This window comes from Nanorana parkeri, unplaced genomic scaffold (genome assembly GCF_000935625.1).
Source record: "Nanorana parkeri isolate BGI_ZX_2015 unplaced genomic scaffold, ASM93562v1 scaffold529, whole genome shotgun sequence".
Classification (NCBI taxonomy): domain Eukaryota; kingdom Metazoa; phylum Chordata; class Amphibia; order Anura; family Dicroglossidae; genus Nanorana; species Nanorana parkeri.
The window spans coordinates 972,619-994,611 of record NW_017306797.1 but is presented as its reverse complement, the minus strand read 5'-3'; the positions used below and the strand labels follow the sequence as shown (position 1 = coordinate 994,611).

The 21,993-nt window shown below is 44.9% G+C and overlaps 1 protein-coding gene across 1 annotated transcript in view; it reads left to right on the top strand.

Annotated features, from left to right (window-relative positions):
• Positions 1–4,488: 4,488 nt before the first annotated feature.
• Positions 4,489–21,993, top strand: part of CASKIN2 (CASK interacting protein 2) — a 53,763-nt gene continuing 36,258 nt past the window's right edge. Inside the window, exon 1 of the mRNA XM_018561548.1 lies at positions 4,489–4,769. Coding sequence (XP_018417050.1) covers positions 4,676–4,769 — 94 coding nt within the window. The 5' untranslated portion in view covers positions 4,489–4,675. The remainder of the gene's footprint in view (positions 4,770–21,993) is intronic.

Genomic DNA, 21,993 nt, shown 5'->3' with positions numbered 1-21,993 from the left:
ATTAACGCACGCTATCGCACAACTCACCTAGTGTTTGTTAACCATGTTCTAGGTGCGTTGTGTTGCTATTTATTTGAATGGCAACCCAACACACCTCCTGGCCAACGTTAACGTGCGGTACTGCAATTCTTGCACTGGAAAAAAGTAGTGTATGCACTACTTTTTTCAATGCATGGTACTGTTTGTTGTGCTGTGTTGCAGTGCACGGCGTCCAGGAGGTATGTTGGAGTACCATTCAAATGAATGATAATGCAGGTGAGGTGTGTTGTGTGATACAGTATGGTGCGATTAACACTGCTTTGGTGTCAACGGGCCCTAAGTGTCTTCTGGAATTGTGCCTCAAATCGCAATGTAGATGCGTTCTGGTGTGCTTACAACCATTCACACCTGAGCGTTTCCTATATGTGTGTACAATGCAAAATAAAGCGTGCTTTGACGCATGTTCGTGCAACACACTTGCTGTACCATTACCAGTTAATGGCACGCCAAATGCGGCTGGTCAAATGTGCGTTTTTTCCCCTCTGCTTTCGTGTGTGTGTTAAAACGCACACAAATGTGGAGGAAAAAAACACGGAAGGCATGTCGCAGATTTTGATACATGGACTACTTTTCTGCATTTGTCGCACATTCTGGACCCCATTGAAATCACTGGAGACGCGTGGAAAATTCAAAAAACAAACGGACACAATGCACGTTCCCGCTACACTTAGGAATGGGGACATAGACCTATTCAGAGCTCCACAGAATTCTGATTTCTCTAAATGCATATGAATTGAATGCACCTACAGCAGGAGTAGGCAACCTCAGCACTTCAGCTTTTGTGGAACTACAGGTTTCATCTATGCCCATAGCCCTCAGCTTGTGTAGCAAGCGTTTGTGTGGTACCGTATCAAAAGCGCATTGCAAGACATGACTGATGACTCCCAGAGGCATGATGGAATTTGTAGTGTCACCACAGTTGGAATGCTGAGGTTGCTTACCCCTGGCCTAAACGCACAGTTTGAATTGCATATTATGAGTGAAGTGCATATATTGAACTCAATATATGCATTTTAAAATGTCCTATAAACACATATCGGACAATGTCGGTGTGTTTGAGGCCTAACGCTCCTGAGTATGTTGTTTTTCATTCATTGTTCATACCTTAGCAGTTCTGGGAGTGAAAAGGTCATAGACCGTCTGTCCTTTCAAGCATGTTTGTTTTTCCCTTGGTGTCCTTATTTCTCTTCACCCAATGCTTTTTAAAGCTATGCTCCCCTGTCATATCCGTCCTTTCCTTTACACTTCACCCCCTCCCCCCCTTCTGAATCTCTCTCAGTTTTATGTATTGCTGCTGCATTTACATGTCTTGCTAATGTAACCTTGTCCCCGGCCGGCACAAAGACACGCAAGGCATGGTGCTGAATTGTAAGCAGGCTTGCAATGCCTGACAAAACAATAAAGCAAAAAGAACAGCTTTCATACCCTGGCCTGCAGGACTGGATTGTCCTCAGCTGGGTCCCTCTGTCCTTGCAGCTCTGGGTTTTAGAGGGACACTTCATCATATTTTACACAGGCAGATTGTTTTATCGCCATTGTACCAAGTTCTGCTCAGCTTTCCTACTTTCATATCCAGTCATTGGGGTGGGATGGCGGGAAGAAGGTGCTTATGTGATAATTAGGGGGGGGCTTCCCTTCAGTTTCCTGTCACCTGATTTATGAATGGGATCTTGCAGCCTGGAAGTGGCACAGGAAGATAAGCTCTGGTGTGATTTAACCCCTTCTGTCGACACATTACTTATTAGGAAATACAATGCTCATTTTTCTTCTTTTTTATAACATTCAGTATGTTGAACTCGTATATAAGTGGCCCAAACCTATATGAACACTAAAAAGTGAAAATGATACTTGTGAATATCTGAATCGGTCATTAAACTGGCAGTACGTAACCATTAACATGCAGTGAAATCTCCCAACGCTGACACAAGGCAAACTGCGTTAAATCGCATGTAAACCATATCCCAAAGAACTGTGGCACAGTGTGAACTGTGTTCTAGCTCATACACAGTGGCTCAGTGGGTAGCACTTCTGCCTTCCAGCACTGCGAGTCCCTGGTTCATATCCTGGTCTGGACACTATCTGCATGGAGTCTGTTCTCCCTGTGCTTGCGTAGGTTTCCTCCGGGTTTCCTCCCTTACTCCAAAGACATCCTGTCTAATTCGGCCCTGTATGCTGGGCCTTCCCTATGAGGCAGCCCGAGGGCTCAGGAGGCATCTCTTAGGGTCTCGTGGGGGGGGGGGGGCGGCAGGCAGAACGGCATGGCAGTATGCCTGCCGCCCTCTTTCTGGGTGATATGTAAGGCAAGTGCCATACACATCTCCCCTGTCCAGCTTTTAGCAACCTGGGACGCTCTGGCTGGCATCCTGCCCAGCTCCTGGCAACCAAAAGCTGGGCAGGACGCCAGCGAGAACCGCGTCACTCTAGCACGGCCCCCCATTGAGTGCATGCACTGTCAGTACCCAAAGAACCCCTACCCCGTCTCAGGCAGCAAAATGGATTGGGAAACACCCTTGCATCTATGTGTATGCATGTGAGATCGGTCCATCGCAAGACAAAAGTCTTGCGATGGTCGTAAGGTGTATGGGCACCTTTTAGACTGATGTGAATATGCAGCGCTGCGTAAATTGTTGGCGCTATATAAATACTTGTAGTCGTAATAGTAGAAAAAATAATGTGCCAAACAACTGTGACACAACGCGAACCGCATTATATCTCATCATATAAACAATAATGTCTTAAGCAACAGTGAACTGTCCTCCTCCAAAGCAAATGTTCCTTTTCATTTAACTCCTCCAGGTGATTGCGCAATTCCTCCATCTCAAACTGGGAATGTGCGTGCCTTGTGCGTTACTTTTCTATCATGGAAAGGTAAATCCGCTACATCAGGGGCGGGCAAACTCAGACCCTCCAGCCCTTGTGGATCTACAACTCTTATCAGGCATATCAAGATTCTCACAGCCATGTCTCCGAGAGAGGCATCATGGGAGTTGTAGTTCCACCACAGCTGGAGGGCCATGGTGATTTAGTGCCAGTGCAGAGTCCATAATACTACTCATCATGTACCTCAAGTATAATGCAAGGCAGTGGACCTGCACAAGAAGTTGATGTCGGTGGTTCTTAGACCACCGGAGTAAGGGGGATAGGAGGCTGCCAGGACTAGGCAAGCAGCCCAGAGGGATGTAGCAGAATCGAGGATCTGGTGAGTGTATCTGCTTTATTTGAGCCCTCTAGACAAGACAACCACTTAACCCTTGCAGTGTGGAAGCACCACCTGGTGACGAGGGAGCATGGAGACGGCTTTCTTGCTAATTTGGTAGCGGCACGGGGGGGGCGTATTGTGAAACCTGGCCTTGGGGCGGCAGGTGGAGTAAATCCGGCCCTGGACAGAGTTCTGCGAAACGCGTCACTTTGCCACCATTTACCTGTAGAATATTGTCTCCACACGTGTGAGGAATGCCTCCTCATCATCGGACTTGCTTACGCCATACTATACTGTAATTTGTGACTGTGGTGCATATATAGGAATATACCTCGGTATTGAATGTGTGGAGAAATATTACGCAATGCAACTTACCTTGGTGAAGAGAAGAATTGGAACTATTTATTGATTTTAGTATGTTTTGTTTTATTTTTCTCTATCGTTGTATGTGACGTATAGATTAAGGTAGGGTGAGAGCTTAAATTTTTTTTATTTTGTAATTGAGCTTGATTTTATTTATTTTAATTTTATTTTGTGTGGGGGTTTTTATTTATTGTTGAGCTTGTTTGTTGTGTTTTTTTTGTTTGTTTACTGTTTTTGTTTTTGTTATTGAGCTTGATTTTTTTTTATTACTGTTTTTTTGTTTATTGAGCTTGATTTTTTATTACTGTGTTTGTTTGTTTTTTTTGGTTGTTATTGAGCTTGTTTTTTTTTTTCCATGACTTTTGATCTGTTGACAGTAGTAAGAGAAGGAATGTCTGCGTGCTTTTGTGGGAGGGTTCTCATGTGACAGTAAGCACGGTTGAAAAGATGACAGGTTGTTAGGGAACACACCTTCTCTTTACCCGTAGAGGAAGAGAGTGGGCCCCAAACACCTGAGGGGTTACTAGGTGTATGGCTTACGCTGTAACACAAATATTTGTCTTTCTTTTTTTTTTTTTCTGCTTCTCTATGCCGTGACATCACATCGCAGCCAACGTCTAAACTGTTCTTTCTCTCTAGGAAAGCCAACGTGACGACATCAAAAGCTTGGCTGCTTTCAGAAAAAAACATGCATTGAAAAACCGCGGCTGAACAGGACAACCCTAAAAGGAATTCTCTGACTTCACAGCGGATGAAAAGAAAAAAGGAAGACGAACCATTCTTCCAAAGGGCTGTCTGATGGAAGCCTGCGAAACTGTACATCCTGCCGTACCTTGTGCACCTGGCCGTACAGCAGGGGAGCTCTCCTACTTCTCAGTGATCCCCATATTGTTATTTGCTTGTTTATTATTGGAGTTTAAGCTTTCCATGTAAGAGAACCCTTCGCTTCGCTTGTTTTCATGCTGTGGAACATTATTCATTCTGCTGAAAAGGAAGCTGTTTATTCCCGTTTGGTGGATCTTGTGAATCTTTTTGGGTCAGACGCCAGGAGATGACTTTATAGCTTGGGTGGCGATGGGTCGGGAAAATGAACTAATTCAAGCTGTTAAAAGCGGAGATGTTGCTACTGTTCAGAAACTGCTTGCAAAGGTCCGGACGTCAAAAAACAGTAAGTAAATGGGGAAGTGGAAGGATGGGTTTGGGGGGAGCATGCTAAAATAATAGACTTTGGATAAAATGTTATTTAGTTCTAAAATCGAGTACAAGCAACAACAAAATTATATCATTGTAAAGAGCTCCCTGGGGAGAAAAGCACTATAGGAATATGTAGTACTGTACAGTGTCACTATTGAATACTGAACATTTTTGAGTTGGGATAGAATGTGGCAGGTTCAGGAAATAGATTTTTATTTAGATTTGTGTCCCCACTGGGAGGTTCCCCTAACTTCCTGTCAGGAAAGGAAGTGATGAAGAATCTTTCCAATGGGTACACATGCAAAAAAACATTTTTAGTAGAGTAGAGGAGTAGTAAACCTTCAGACAATGGTTTTTATCGCTGCTTGTGCCTTCCTCTGACATATGTACCCCCCATGTCTTGTACGGGTGTTTAAACAGGAAGTAAGGGAAAAGCTCGTAATGGACTTCCCTACTCTGCCCAAAACTAAAAACAAACTTTTCTGGATTTGGGATTTAAATAGGACAAATCAAATAATGCAAATCCGCATCTATTTAGAGCTGCAGCTAACGATTATTTTCAAAATCGATTAGTTAGCCGATTATTAAGTTCGATTAATCGGTTAATGGGATAAAATAAATTTTAAAAAATGGTTCCAGTGATGGGACTACTAGTTTGTGTTGAGATTGTAGTCCATCACAGGAGCAAGCTTGGAGCAGTGGAAGTAGAAAAGAAAAAAAAAAGTGTGCAATATAGTGAAATGAAAAGTGTAAAATTATAGAGCAATGAATGCAGAATGGTTTGGCTATAGAGGACTAGAAATCCCAGCAATAATACATTATACAGCGCAATGCAGAATACCACCAGCTATAGAAGAGTACAACAAATCTCACCAATAGTACATTATAGCTGGCGGTATTCTAGTCCTGGTATACTATTGCTGGGTTTTCTAGTCCTCTATAGCTAGTGGTATTCCGCATTGCACCACTGTATAATGTATTATTGCTGGGATTTGTACTCCTATAGCTGGTGGTATTCCGCATTGCGCTGTATAATGTATTATTGCTGGAATTTGTAGTCCTCTATACAGTGCAATGCAGAATAATACCAGCTATAGAGGAGTACAACAAATCCCAGCAATAATATATTACACGCCGCAATGCAGAATAATACCAGCTATATAGAAATACAACAAATCCCAGCAATACATTATACATACAGTGTATGATGTATTGCTGGGATTTGTAGTCCTCTATAGCTGATGGTATAATATACAGCACAATGTACCATCAGCTATAGAGGACTACAAATCCCAGCAATACATTATAGAGCACCATATGGGGGAAAGTGCAGGCTTACCTGAGCAGTCTTTCAGCAACTTGCTTCTGAGATCGGGCCTGTCTATCGGCGGCTGTCATCCCCTCACGCCTGCTCCTCCTTACTTCCCCCCGCGTCCCTGTGCCGATCGTGGATGTGGGCGGGCGGGTCTGGCAGCGGCGAGCGTGTGTGGAGCTTTGAACAGGGCCAAACTAATTGGAAGCCGATTAATCGATGATTGAAAAAGTTGACAATTTTTTCAATAATCGATCATGTCGATTAGTTGTTGCAGCCCAACATCTAATATATTTTATACATTTCTGTAGCGCATTATAATAAAGGAACTCCCTATGCAGGATGCTCTGCATGGGCAGGGTAATTTTTAACCCCCTTCCCCTGCCCCCCAACAGCGTATACTCCCCTGCCCTTTCCCTCACCACTCCATTTAAAACCCTGACTTGTCACATCAAATCTTAACGCTTGCAGTGAGGCTACCCGACATTGCAAGGGTTAAGTGCTCGTTTTGTCTAGGGAGCTAAAATGATAAAGTTATACTCGCCCAAACTACGATCCTGGCTGGCTCCTACACCGCTCTCTCCAGCTCATCTCCTCCTCCACTCCAGCGATGGTATGTCTTAGTGCCCTCACGTTCTATCACAGGACTTTAGACCGGAGGGGGAGTGAGGCTGGAAGGAGCAGTGTAAGAGCAAGCCGGGATCATGGTTCAGTTGGTCCAGGTTGGCTGAGTATAACTTTATTTTAGCTCCCTAGACAAAAGGAGCACTTAAAGTGACATTAGGACCCAAATCCCCCGCCCCCCCAAACAGTGCTCGATCTGTATGTGGACCGAGACTTTGGGATATGCCATTGGGATACCATTCCCATTGAGCTTGATAAAGAGGTTGTTTCCTCGAAACGCGTTGCTCCCGATCCTCCACCCACGACCACACTGACCTGACCACTCTTCACCCTGCTAACATCCCGGCCGACTTTCATCCAACATCACGGCCCGGGCACAGGTCAAGTCTCGGTCCACATACAGATCGAGCCTCTCCAACCGCAGCTGCAGCCCAGCCAGACGCTACTCCGCACATCGTCTGCACTTCCCATCACAGCAGCGGGGACACGGATGAAATTCGTGTGCCACCACCCGCTCCCCCGTTCACCTCTCTCCTCACCATCGCTTCCCTCCTTGGGATGAGCAGCCCCAGGCAGCATATCAGCCTTCATTGAATATACACCTTGGACTTCACGATCCTCCCCACAGACCGGTCCTCATCTGGTCCTGAGATCCAGTCAAGTAAGTGCTTCATCCCATTCCGTTTTCCCTCTCACAATGTCTAACTTAGCTATATAGCCCCTTCAGCTTTGCGCCCTCATGTTTGTTCTTTATGGTTACACTCCTCCTCCATGTGATCGCACTAGGCCAATCACCAGTCACCAGTGTTATTGCATGGAGGAAAAAGAGCAAGTGACCTACCCAAAAGTTCCAGGTATTTCTTTTGAAGATTGAATGTAGTGGTGGGACAGCAGAGGTGAATGATGCTAAGGAAAGGGAATGTTAGGTGACCCTTGTTACTTTGCCCTGCATGGGCAAGCAGAACCAAATCTACTGCGGGTCCATGGAGCAGTTGCCGTAATGTGCCATAATAATGGAATGATTGGTGTCAGCCCTGACCAGTGGTCCTTAGTCAAACTACTCAAACCGTCCCACTGTTCTACTTTCCACAACATCAATGCTAATTGTTCTGCAGTACCAAAATAGGAACTGGAAGGGTTAGCTAGGCTGCTTGGGATAACACAGGAGGTGTGTACAGGACAGCTCTGAATTTATGACCTCAACAGGTTTTTTTTTTTTGCCTTTAACAATCTAATAAAACAAAATGTTTTCAATGCTTTTATTTAACAGACCAAAAGGTATCAAACAAGAGCTGTTCATTGTTGGGGTTTACATACACTTTAATTTGCTAAAGGTCAGCCACAGGGAGCCCACGGGCAATGCTGAAGACGGGTCCTTTACCCTCTGCCTGACATTTTTTGGGCACAGCTTTAAGATTTCAATTCCTCTTTAAGAATAAATGTTCACTTTGTGAAATAAGCGAACTTATGACTGGTAAATCTGTCCCTTGAAGAGGTGCTTGGCAGTACTGGAACCCCTTCTCCCTCAATAATTCTGTGTCCAGGCTGCTGAACAGACGATTTGTGTAGATAATGCTCCATGTAATGGGGAAGTGGCCTAGAGAAATAGTCTGTTACTCTGAAGCTGACTGCATGTCATGGTGGACAGATTGTTTTTTTTTTCGAACAATGGGCCTCATTCATCAAATTGTCTCAGAAACGGGAACCTTGGGGCTAATTTATTAATGCATCTCAACCAAGAATTCTATTCATTGTCCCATAGCCACCAGCCAGATTCAAGCAGGTACTTGAAAATAAAAGCTGAAGAATGAAAGTTTAATTTTAGTGACTATAGGATATTACACATAGTTCTTATATTATACACTCTTATACATTTTGCCAATTTGGTCCATAAAGGGCTGGCTCACACCATCCAGACGCACTGAACGCATCACTGGGCAAGGCTGACGACCGATGCAGCTGGTGTGCGCGGGCCCTTAAAATAAAGGTGCAGGTTATTTTTTTTTGATAGAGCAGGAAACAGTTAAAACTAGTGATGTCCCGATACCACTTTTTTAAGACCAAATACAAGTACTTTCCCTCAGGTACTTGCCAATACCAATTACCGATCCTTTTTCTTAAAGGGACATGTGACTGATGATTTTAGGGCAGTTTCTCACCAGAGAACAATGCAGATGACCGCAGAGCACAATGCATCTCACCAGGCTGTGATCTCACCTGGGTGGCATGTGGATCTCTGTAGGGCTCTCTGGCTATGCTGTGAAGAGTTGATCGGGTGGGTGCCGTCTCCGAGGCTGTACTGTGCTGTGTGGGGCTGTCCATGGCTTTGCCTGCGCCGGTGTTCTATAGAACTCTCCAACTCGGCGAAAACTCCGCCAGTGCGCCTGAGTAGCCACCCAAGTGAAGTATCAAGCTCTACAAACTGCGCAGTGTGCCTGCGCGGGCACTTGATGCCACAAGTATAGGCGCACCTATGGCAACTGGAGAAGTCAACGAGGATTGCAAAAACAGTGACAGCTGGCGCAGGCGCCGTAGTGGCATCCACAACGGACGTGACGTCAAGAGTTGGAGACCTGGACGAGTTGGCCATCTCGACAGAACACCGGGAAGGAGGAGCAGGAGATTTAGAACCATAGAACCAGACAGGCACTGCCAGGTCCCCATAACTCGGCAGCCGTTACGGTATCAGTCTTAAGAATCGTGGCATTTTCACAAGTACAGGTACATGTGAAAATGACTGGTATTGGCCCAGATACCAATGCTAATATCGGTATTGGGTCATCCCTAGTTAAAACCTTGCTAGTTTTTTTTATGTATTTTTATTTTTTTACATTCTCCCCTATTTGGGAAATTTCCTTTCACTTCTGTTTCCAGAGACTCAACAGGAAGTTAGCAGAAATCTCCCAAAGTGAGGGGAATTTCCAGTTGTCCCTGGAAGAAGTGTCCCTCTTAGAAGATTTTCTGATTGTCGCAAACTGCAGGTAACCACATCATGTCCGATGACATGTGAATGCCCATGAACGGCTGTGGTTGCTGATCTCTGTCCCTCACTTCTTGTTTGGGGGACACATAGAGGGGGGCACCTTCCCAGTGGAGGCCCGGACAGTAATAAAAACTCAACAGAACATCTAAAAAAAGGGGAAAAAATAAGTTTTGCTTAGAGATATACTTTAATAAGCAGGATGCTGAAAGATAGCTTTGTGAAAGAAGCACCTAATAGACTCAATTCACAAAGCTGACACACCAAGATAAAGATACTTATTTACAAAAAAAAGCAGAGTCCAGTGGGCTTTGAATGTAACAGTTACACGGCTACAATAATGATCCTTATACTTGTAATTGTAAATTTGAGCCTGTTACACCAATCATATATTGGCAACACATTTTAGCTGACCTAAGACCCTTCTGGCTTTATAGATGAGCAATAATGGAAATCCGTCTTTACCTGATTAAGTCTAGCCATCAGATGGCTTTAATTTCTCCCACTTGACTCGAGAAGGCTGAAGTCATTTGGTGTTTGGAAGGGCAATGAATGTATTCTCTTTGTGTGACAGTGAACTTGCATGTGTGCATTGTGTCCCTGGCAGAGAACAGCAGGCATACTGGTGACAGTGACAGATGAGGACTGTCCGTAGAGATGCCAGGGACTTTCATATGCAGATAAGACCAACGCTCGCAGTGTCACACACGTACTCGGTGTCACCCAGATGTCACCTGCTGACCTGACTGTGCTCGCATCATATATGGTTAAACATTTACCTGAATCTACGTGACCTGAACAACATCCAACTAGGAAACAGTGTGAGTTATTGTATCTCACGCTCCACCTTCCTGTTCATTTCCATGGCCAGAATACAGCTGGAGGAGGAATGACTTTTGTATGTGTTTTCTTCATTGCCAAGAACCTAAAGATTGAGGAATGCTTCATTTTCCTCTCAGTTTGTGGATGCAGAGACCCCAATTTAAAGTGGAAAGAACCATTGTTCTGAAAAATATTGTAGTGTTACAACAGAATTCATGATCTGAATTTTTTTAAATATACTTTTTTTTCCCCCCACATTTAGGCCTCATTCACACTTACAAATGGGGTTGATCGGGTGGATCTCATGGATTGCTCTGTGAGACTTGTGCTAACTAAAGTAGGCAAAAGCACTAAATAAAGCAATGACAGCGAACATCACCAGCAACCGTTCATGGCCGTTGACATGTAATCGGAAACGTTGCAATTACCTGTGAACGTTATCACGTTTCTTTTCACCCTTTTCAATTAACTTTATTGCTACCACACAGGGGTGAACAGGCCCCTAAATGTTTGAAGCTGACAGACCCCTAATGTCTCCATAAAAATAACCTATTGGACTCCTGATGTCTTCTTTGCCCCCCAATACAGATGATCAAGCACAAGAATGAGCTTCATCGCCTGTGTAACTGGCACTCAAGCCGGCTTCTGACATCTCTGAAGCAGGAAGTGCTGAGAGCACAGCGCTCCCTGCTTCATTTATCACAGAGTAGGTTGGCGGGGGTCCCCATGTCTACTCCCACTCTTTATCCCATCTTGCCGTGGTTCTGGGCCCCCCAGAGGAGTGGGGACCCCGAAAACCACGGGGGGCCACCACATTTGCAGCCCACTACAAGTGATCTGGGCAGCTGTACAGCTGACCAGATAACTTGAACTGAGCAAGCATTGTCCGCTGAAAAAAAATGAGTAGCAACAGCCATGGTTTTGATACAACCACTTCAGGATGAGGATGTGTGTATGTATGTATGTATGTATGTATGTATGTATGTATATATATGTATATATATATATAAACCACTGACGGTTAACATACATTTTTATATATACACATGCAACATTCCTGAAGTGATAAAAATGTATGTTAAGTCCAAACTTTTTTTCTTAGTTTTGGGTAGAGTAGGGATGGGTTAAAACCGTCAGTGGTTTTTTTTTTTTTTGTTGCTCTTGCGGCTCCATTTAAAGAGATTTATCCTCACGTTATACCTCATTTTACAAGACAGGAAGTCGGAGGACTCCTCTAACAGCAACACTGGCAGAATTAAAATGTTTTTCTTTAGTAGTGTAGGGAAAGGCTAGAACTCCCTCATATTTATATTTCTGTTGTGGATTTACCCTCATTGCCTGTCTGGTGAAATCGTTGTCAACAGGACAGGAAGTGAGTACAAATATCTCTAATGGAGACCTGGATAGCAGTAAAAATCCCCTAGGAGTTGTAATCTTTTCTCTCGTTGTCCAAAACTAAAAATAAGAGTTTGTCTTGACATTCAATACACATTAATGATGTATGTAAAAGCCACATGTGGTTATCTGAGCATTATTCTTTTTTCATTGTGAATAAAATCTTTGCTCTCACAAGCTATCGGCATCACTACTATTTGACACTTCTTGTATGTCAGATATCATTAAATAGCAACGTCACCACATAATCATGGCAGATTAAAGCATAAGCCCTAGTGGTAACTGTACATGGGGAATATGGAGGCTTGCATAGTTGACCTCACCTCTCCCTCTGAAAATGCTAGTTTCCTGGCTATCGTAATGATTCAACGGCTCCTGTGTGGTAGCAGATCACCTAACTGACCTTTTAATCTTGTTTCAGGTCAGTGAGAGGCAATCGGAGAACTCTAAATATTTTAGAAAGACTTTAGCAAGGGCAACCCTTCTTAGTACAAAAAACCTCCAACTTTTCATTGCTTATTGGTGTCCCTGTTGGTGAAACTTCCCTGTCTTGTCACCCTTTATCACTGGGCAGGAAGTGAGGTAAATCTCACCCAGTTCAAAGGGACTATAAGACCTAACAGAGGATCCAACCTTTCCCTATTATACTACTATTGATTGTTTGTACTTCAAGTTCTCTCACCTTTTGTCCTGGTGACCAAATGGGAAAACCACAATTCTACCCAACAAGGAAAAACGTTATAAAACCCAACTATTCCCTAAACTATCCAAAACAAGAAGAACATGCTTCTCTTTAACCTAAATGATTGGTCAGCAGAACACTGGCTTAGTGGTTATCACTCATGTTTTGCAGCAATGGGGTCCTCTGCTCAAATCTCAACCAGGACACTATCTGCGTGTTTCCTTCCATACCCCAAAGACAAGCTAGTAGAGTAATTGGCTCTTGTCTAGATTGGCCCTAGTTTGTGTGTGCTTGTCTACGAATCCTGTGGTAGACCCTGGTAACAGGTGGCTAATGCCTCTCTGGCATGAAGCCACAGAAAAAGTAAGGTTCAAACGTTAGAAGTGCACCAAAGATGGCAACACAGTCGTGGTAGTAGGAAGGAGATGGGAATTGTCCTGAAATGTGATATACTGTATAATATGGTAGAGAGCAGAAGATTGGGACCCAATTGGTCAACCTGTCCCTTTATTTACATACATCTAAACATGGCCAAAACCTCAGGTATTGGTTGGTGTTAATGTTTCTGGCTGGTTTAGTGTATGAATTTGAACACTTAGGTTGCCTGAGTGGTACATGCTTAGCCATGAGAGGGCGACGGGAGAAGACATCTCCAATTTGGGTTATCTTTGGAGAAGTAATAGTGATCAGTAAATGTTTTCAAATCTCGCTGAATGATCCTTCATCCCAGAGACTGGCTGACCAGGAGTGTCTGCTGGTGATAAGGACATATTTTTGTCAGGTCAAGTGGCACTTATTCCTTGGACTATACTATGTTGTATAGGTTCCTTGGTTAATTAGTTGACAGTGTTCTAGCTGAATTTATTTAGCAGCAGAACCCGCGCAAGTCATTTATGTCAATAATTAAAGGGATGAGTTGGCAACCCTGCTTGGGTGGTGTAGGTAGCTCTCTTTTTCTTTTTGATGTTCTCCTTAGCAGGTAGCTCTTAAAAGTCCTAACCGTATAAACACCTGCTGCATCCAAAAATGCTCAGGGACTTAACTAGATGGTATTAAATTCATATTTAATTATAATGTTGTGCTGAAGAATTCTACTGCTCTTTCTAAAACCTGGCCATCCCTTGTTACATTTGTATGCAGAGTTGAACACCTCGGAGTGTGGATTGTCATGTAATGCAAGAAAAGAATGAATGGTGTATTTAAATACATATTGGGCATTCATTAAAGAAATAAGTGGTCCTTTCCTTTACTCATGCAGGACAATGGAAAAGGGTCTCTTTATGCCCCCCATATCCAACAGCCTGTCCTCATTCCCTTCTGTGCTCTGTTTGGCCATCGGGATCAAAGTGAAATTCCCAGCCATTCCAGGTATGAGTAACCTCTGACTCTTCCCCCCCTGGGGATGTAGTTCATAGCCCTGTGTAAGCTCTGATGGGCCCTGTCACATAGGGATGGAGATGTAGTCCATAGCCTGTGTAAGCTATGACGGGCGCTGTCACATGGGGCTGGGGATGCAGTCCATAGTCCCGTGTGAGCTCTGATAGGCCTTGTCACATGAGGCCGGAGATGTAGTCCATAGCCCCGTGTAAGCTCTGAGAGGCATCTACACATGGGGGCTGGAGATCTAGTGCATAGCCCCATGTAAGCTCTGATAGGCACTGTCACATAGGGCTGGGGATGAAGTCCATAGCCCCGTGTAAGCTATGATAGGTGATAGGTTACCTATTACCGTTGGCTGAATGGCACGGGAGGGAGCATTTTGAGGGATTACTGAATTGAAGAACAAAAATCCCCACAGGGATTCCCCCCTTCCCTCTACTATCCTCCAGCGCTGAGTGGTGGAGCGAATGGGGGAGTGGGCGGGCACAGCTGGCTTCTTGTCTAGATAGGCAGAGCCAGCTGTCATTCACACAGCTGGGTGGATCACGACAGTATTCTGTGAATCACTAATCTCCCATGTAATGGAGATGAACAAAGGCAGACACGTTTGATACAGTGGAGCAGTGTGTGTAGTCACCCAGGCGTAGGAAGAGTAGCTTTAAAGGAGAACTATGGGGTTAAAGGAGAACTGTGGGGTCAGGGCTTTTCCCCATAGTTCTCCTTAGGGTAACGGGAGTACACAAAATAGCATCCTCCCGTTACCCTAAGCTCAGTATACCGTGAGCATCCGCCCAGCTGCGTGAGTGACAGCTGGCTCTGCCTATCTAGAGGCAGAGCCAGCTGTAGCCGCCCCCTCCCCCGTCCGTTCCGCAAGTCAGCCCCTCCCCTGTCACGGCAGAGAGCCATGACAGGATCGAGAGGTGAGCGAACGCCGGTATCTGTTTGCTCACCTCCCGATCTACTGAGCCGACCTGTGACAGTCTCATTGTCACAGGTCGGCTAGAACTATGAGGTGAGTGGAAATCACTCACCTCATAGTTCTCCTTTAAGGCTTTTCCCCATAGTTCTCCTTAGGGTAACGGGAGGACACAAACTAGCGTCCTCCCGTCACCCTAGGCTCAGTGTACCGCGAGCTGTAGCTCGCTGTATACTGAGACGCCGCTGCTGCTCGCGGTATACTGAGACGCTGAAGCGGATCCCGACAATTATGCCGGGATACGCCCAGCTGCGTGACTGACAGCTGGCTCTGCCTATCTAGAGGCAGAGCCAGCTGTACCCACCCCCTCCCCCGTCCGTTCCGCCAGTCAGCGCTGGCGGATCGGAGCGGGGAGGGGGGAATCCAGCCCCTCCCCTGTCACGGCAGAGAGCCGTGACAGGATCGAGAGGTGAGCAAACGCCGGTATGTGTTCGCTCACCTCCCGATCTACTGAGCCGACCTGTGACAGTCTCATTGTCGGTCGGCTAGAACTATGAGGTGAGTGAAAAGCACTCAGCTCATAGTTCTCCTTTAAATGACCCTTAGACTCTGCCCTGCACGGGCAAAGCAAATGTTAACTTTAAAGAGTATTTCTAGTTTTGCAGTCAGAATTGAGAAAACCCCACTAATGCCTCATTGACATGGGCGTGCACATGTGTATGGCATGCACGACCTGCTCCCGGGAGCGATAGGTGAAGTGTGTAATTGAATGCAGCTGCCTGTAAATCCACAGCTGCACACGCATACACGCAGACCCGAACCTGCACATACATGCAGGTCTAGGTGTACGCACTTGGATGCAGACAGTCTGGTAGTCGGGTGTGCACGCCCGGGTGAATGAGGCCTATGTGTTTGTTACTTGTTCCTACTCACATTTTTAAAAATATTCCTTACCTTTTTAGATGTCTCTGTGTACCCAGCTTTTAGACAGACTGCAAACCCTGTACGTTTTCGAAGTCATAGGAAACAGTGTGTGCCCATAGAAAGACTAGGCACACTCTGAGCTTCCCTCATTAACATACAATGGGGGATATTTATCAAAATCAGACAAAATCTGGAGCAGATTTGCACTGCAACCAATCAGCTTCTCTGTCTCATTTTCAAGTCTTACCCGAGCAAACTGAAGAAAGATGCTGATTGGTTGCCATGGGCAACTGCTCCAGATTCTGTCCCAGTTTTGATAAATTCCCCCAAATGCTTCTAGATCTTTAACTCTGTTAGGGTTTACATCTGATAATGAGATCTGCCAGCACAGTACAGAGAGGGTTAATTATATTAAACATTAACCTCCTTAACCTCCTTGCATTCCAGATCACAATCTAGTTTAAAAGAACAAAACAAAAATGGAAGCAGCAATTTTAAGTTTCATTTTCTTTATTCTATGTGAATGAGAATATACAAAAGTGGAAATATATTTTAAAGTGTAGCTCCACTCTCACAGCCAAATCAGAATCACATATGTTATATGTTCCTATTCATATTTCATAAAAATAATTGCTGCTTCCCTTTTTAAGTGATGTTTACTTGTTTACTTGCTTACAAATCCTACCTAGCTTCCCCCCCCCCCCTCCCCTTCCCTATGTAATGTTAAGGAGGGGGCTGGAGGGAAGGCAAATTATTAACCCTGTCTGTACTGTGCTGGCAGATCTCATTATCAGTTGTTAGCTAGATTTGAACACTGTCCTAACAAAGAGTAAGACCCCGTTCACATTGAGCGATTTATCGCGCGGTAATTCCCGCGATATCGCGGCAAATTACCGCGCGATATCGCGCTCCAATGCACTCCAATGGGGCAAAGGGTCCTGCTGTCGCGGGTCGTGTGTCGCTACAGCAGGACCCTTTTTGGAGCGGATTTAGCCGCGATTCATGCAAGCTTGAACGCGACATCGCGCGGCAAATCTCGCGATGTCGCGCAATATGCAAATCGCGTGACAAACGCGCGATCTGCATATCGCGCAGTGGAAACGGGGCCTTAAAAATCTAGAAGCATTGTATGTTAATGAGAGGATCTTCAGTCTGACACTATATTTTAACTCTCAAACTGCTCAGAGTAGCCTGGAATCTGCACACAGGACTTCATCAAACTTGGTCACAATCTGCACACAGGACTTCATGGGTCACACCTAAGCGTATTACATAGGACTTCATCAAAGGGGCATCAAAAGAGCTATATTTTTAAAAAATTATTTTTCGGTATGCTGTGTGACTAGGAAGACAAAACAATTAGGCCTGGTTCACACCTGGGCGTTTTGTAGCACATACGGACGCTCTGCAAAACGCTCAAACACCGAAATCCCATTATTTCCTATGGGTATGGGTCACACCTAAGCGTATTACAGGCCGTATGAACGCGCTACAAAACGCCCTACGCCCAAAGAAGTACAGGAGCTTCTTTGGGGCGTTTTTGTTGCGCGTTTCCATTGGGATACAGCCAAGTAGCCCTCGGAAATGCGCATATTCGATACGCCTAGGTGTGAACCCAAAGAGTGGGGTTTGCTCTAATTTGACTGCAACAGTGGAAATACACTTTAAGCACAGACAGTAAACCCTTATTGAGATGTGCTGCCTTTTGCAAATATTTGTTTGTGTTGGCTTCACCATCGGCAACCACTTAATCAACGGCCTTCTGTCACTTTATTGCTTCTGCGGTATATGGCCCATAAAGGTGTGTTGCTAAGGAGTGGTCTGAGCATATTTTGGTTCTGCATACCTACCCGTCATGTATTAAAATCTTACAGCTTTGCATTTTTATTATGGAAAACATGTCATCTTACAACATTAGGGATGGCTATACCTATCATTATTTTAACATTTAAAGCTGAACTGTTGGCAGATATAAAAGGCACACACGAGAGCAGCTCTGTCATCAAGAATACATTATTAAATGTGAGCAGCGTAAGTACCTGAATCTGACCTGGTATCAGCCACTTGCAGTCTCTGTACAGCAGGGCTGGAGTGTGAGAGGAAGAGGCAGTACAAGAAGCCAATCAGGTCATGTGCTGACAAAAATGATGCTGATAGGAGGAGAAAGCAGAGTGACAAAAAAAGCACCCCCCACATCCATTGCTTTTCATTTCGTATCTCTTGCTTTTATTGTCCTCTCTACCCTTGTATCACTGCTGTCCTCCTCTGTACCCTTCTCTATCTTCCCATCTCTTCTGTTTCTCCACTGTTTTTTTTTATTGAGCATGTAGAACATAGTCCACCTTTTGCAAAAATGTAATAAATGCACCAACATTAATAAGATAAAAAATTTGCATTTATTAACTTTTTACTGTAAAGCATGTAGACCACTGCAGCCGCAATCAGTTCATCGTGGGTTTACATCCAAGCCCTACTGTTATGGGGCTGCTGGAAGCAAACAAGTGCGGTGCCATCATGGTACTTGTGCTCCATTGAGGTAACAGATGGGACTTGTAGTCTTTCTCGTCACAGATCCCTGTGAATGGATTTGTGATTGGAGGATGTGACTTTGCTAGTGGAGCCACACAGCAGCAGAGTGAAGTTAACACATCACCAGGACTCTACTGGGAGAAGCACTCGCCATGTTTCATGTTAGACCCCCTAGAAGTGCAAGGGCCGCTTGAAGGTATAGCTAAAGCCAACCTTTTTTTAGTTTAGAGTATGGAATTTGTCTGTGTGCCATTAGGGAGATTTTTCCTCACTTCCTGTTTTGAGACCAAGGGGGAAGTGAGAGGAGATCACTCTAAAGCAGAGGAGGGCAAACTCCAATCCTCCAGCTTTTGTGGAACTACAAATCCCATGAAGCATTGCAAGATTCTCACCGCAACAAGCATGACTCCCAGAGACAGATGCATGATGGGATTTGTAGCGTCGCCACAGCTGGAGGACCGGAGCTTGCCCACCCCTGCTAAAAAGTCAGGAAAATTACACAGTGGGTACTGAAGCAAGTATGCCCATTGTAAGTTTTCCCCCGCTACTCCAGTTTTAGTGACCACTTCAAGTGTTCGATGTTCTCTTTTTTAAGTGACTGTGGTCACCAGGCCAAATAGAAAGGGTTAATGTCCTCAGGGGACGCACGCAGTAATACAAACCTGGAAGAGGTTCTTACTCTTCCGTAACCTCCTTGGCGGTATTCCCGAGTGTGGCTCGGGGTTCATTTTCACTACCAAAAGCGGTAACCCCGAGCCACACTCGGGATTACAGCGTAACGTCTCTTACCTTGTCCACAATCCCCGCTGTGTCCTCCGTCCGATGCCGGCATCCGTCTTCCAGGTTCCGTCCTTTGCGAGCGCCCGTGTCGTAGGGGGTTGGAACCGGCGGGAATTTTAAAAGTGAAAAAAAAAAACCGAGATAGAACAAAAAAGGGAAAAACAATAATCATACCGCCAGGGAGGTTAAAAAAGAATTTCGGGGGGAAAAAATTGTATTAACCCTTGCAGTAGGCCTATCTCTGCACTGCAAAGGTTTGTTTGTGCCTAGGGAGGGAAATAACAAAGTTACACTCACCTGATCCTCCGAGTACAGGAGCTGTACACCCTCACACGCTGCTTCCCGTAGTGTCATGTCTCCAGGATCCATCATGTCTGTGTGCAGCTGTCAGAACTCTGGGCTGTGGGTAGCAGCGTGTGAGGGTGCACGTTCCTGCATCTCCATAGACTTAAATGCTCTACCTGAATCATCCATCCATCATCCATTCTTCCCGCAGTTATGGGCTCATCAAAAACCAGCCTTCACACTGTATGAAGCAACATACCTCGTGTGAATGATGCCAAAAGCAAAAGAAATGCATACATATTATCCTCTTCCTGAAGTGTGGTTCAATCTAGACACATATCTAGTTATTGTGTGTGTCATGGTGGATCAGGATGAATAATAAGCAATCTGCATTTTTAGATACATCTTCCCCCCTTACAATCATCTTCTGGTCTAATGTCCCATGTGCAGTAAGGTTATCTGGTACACTTTGGTCACCATAGCTTCTTTACCGTGTGTTTATGAAGACACTTCTTGTATATGAGCTCCAGTAACCACCTTGTATTACTGTCGTCTGATATATGTATCCTCACGACCTTCATTTAATCTGTTTTACACAATTATTTGATCATGCTCTTGTAAGCTATGATTTGTTGTTTGTATGTCGTTGTAGATATGGGAGAACAAAGTACATGCTGGATTGTAGTTGTAATTTCTTCCCTCGGGGTCATGGTTTATTGTTTCATCTATTATTCAGTCATTCATGATTTCTTTCCATGCAGGATTTTGCTTGTAGAGGAATGCAAGGAAACTGGTTTGATATAAGTGCATGTCTGAGCAGGACCTTCTACATGCAGGGTCCACAGAGCACAGGCTAATGTTTGCTGTAATCCTTTGACATGTTAAAACATTGAATTCTTACTGCCATTCCATTATACTCTGTCAACTCCTTTTTGTACAAATAGTGATCCCCTGACAGATGCCAGAAAGATTGGATACCTGATCACCTTCCATATATTTGTAGATTATTGAAGGCATGCTAGAGTCTGTTCCTGATGATGAATGTTTAGTAATGTTCTATCACACTGGAGAAATCGGTTTTAGGTGTTTGCCGGCCTTTTTTGTCAATCTTTCCTCAGCTGTGAAGTGTAAGGCTTCAGTCACACTGTGCAATTTGGGATTCCTGTGGCAGGAATCCCAAATCGCCATTTAGATGCACCCGCTGTCACCCGTTTAAGTTAATGACTGGGTGACAGCAGCAGCATCTGTAAGCGGTAGTCCACATGTAATCGTATGCAGTTTAGAATAGATCACTGTCCTTGAATGCACAATAGATACTCATTGGTCATGTGATTGCTCCGCTCTTAGTATGAAGAGTCGGTGTGTGAACGCTGCAACGCCGATTCTTAAGTATTGGGAAGAGTATATTTCACCCCCCTCATAATTCTCCTTTAATATTTTTGTAGCTGACCTTGGTTTTTTTTTTTTTCTACACAAAATTAACATTCTGCTTGCATTTGATGCACAGTTAAGAAGGCCACAGCGTCCCGTGCTGCCAACCCCAATCATTTTAGTCTGGAGAGAGAAGCAAATTGCCCGTGTCATTACTGCCAACGAGTCACCAATTTTCCTGTAACAAGACCTGGCCCAACAGATGACCCTCAGACGGTGATTTTACTAAAGTAGAATTAAAGGAGAACTATGGGGTTAGGGCTTTTCCCCATAGTTCTCCTAAGGGTAACGGGAGGACACAAACTAGCTTCCTCCCGTCACCCTAAGCTCAGTATACCGCGAGCTATAGCCGCAGCTGAAACGGATCCCGACAATTATGTCTGGATCCGCCCAGCTGCGTGAGTGACAGCTGGCTCTGCCTATCTAGAGGCAGAGCCAGCTGTACCCGCCGCCTCTCCCATCCGTTCCGCCAGTCAGCGCTGGAAGATCGGAGTGGGGAGGGGGGAATCCAGTCCCTCCCCTGTCACGGCAGAGAGCCGTGACAGGATCGAGAGGTGAGCGAACGCAGGTATGTGTTCGCTCACTCCCTATCTACTGAGCCGACCTGTGACAGTTTCATTGTCACAGGTCTGCTAGAACTATGAGGTGAGTGAAAAGCGCTCACCTCATAGTTCTCCTTTTAAACACGTGTGATTTCTGAACGTTCATTCGACTTTCTAATGGTTGATGGGGTCAAATCGATTATTGGTTTCGACTGCAGTGTCGAAAAAATTCGAATGAGCGTCTTAGAAAATGTTTCCTGATCGGACAGAATTCCAACAGTGAATGTGGTTTTCATTCAGGAAACTACATTCATTCCAAAATCGAATATTGAATGAAAACGACAATCACCAAGCCTCTGATGTTATTAAAGGAGAACTATGAGGTGAGCGCTTTTCACTCACCTCATAGTTCTAGCCAACCTTTGACAATGAGACTGTCACAGGTCGGCTCAGTAGATCGGGAGGTGAGCGAACACATACCGGCGTTCGCTCACCTCTCGATCCTGTCACGGCTCTCTGCCGTGACAGGGGAGTGGCTGGATTCCCCCCTCCCCGCTCCGATCCGCCAGTGCTGACTGGCGAATCGGACAGGGGGG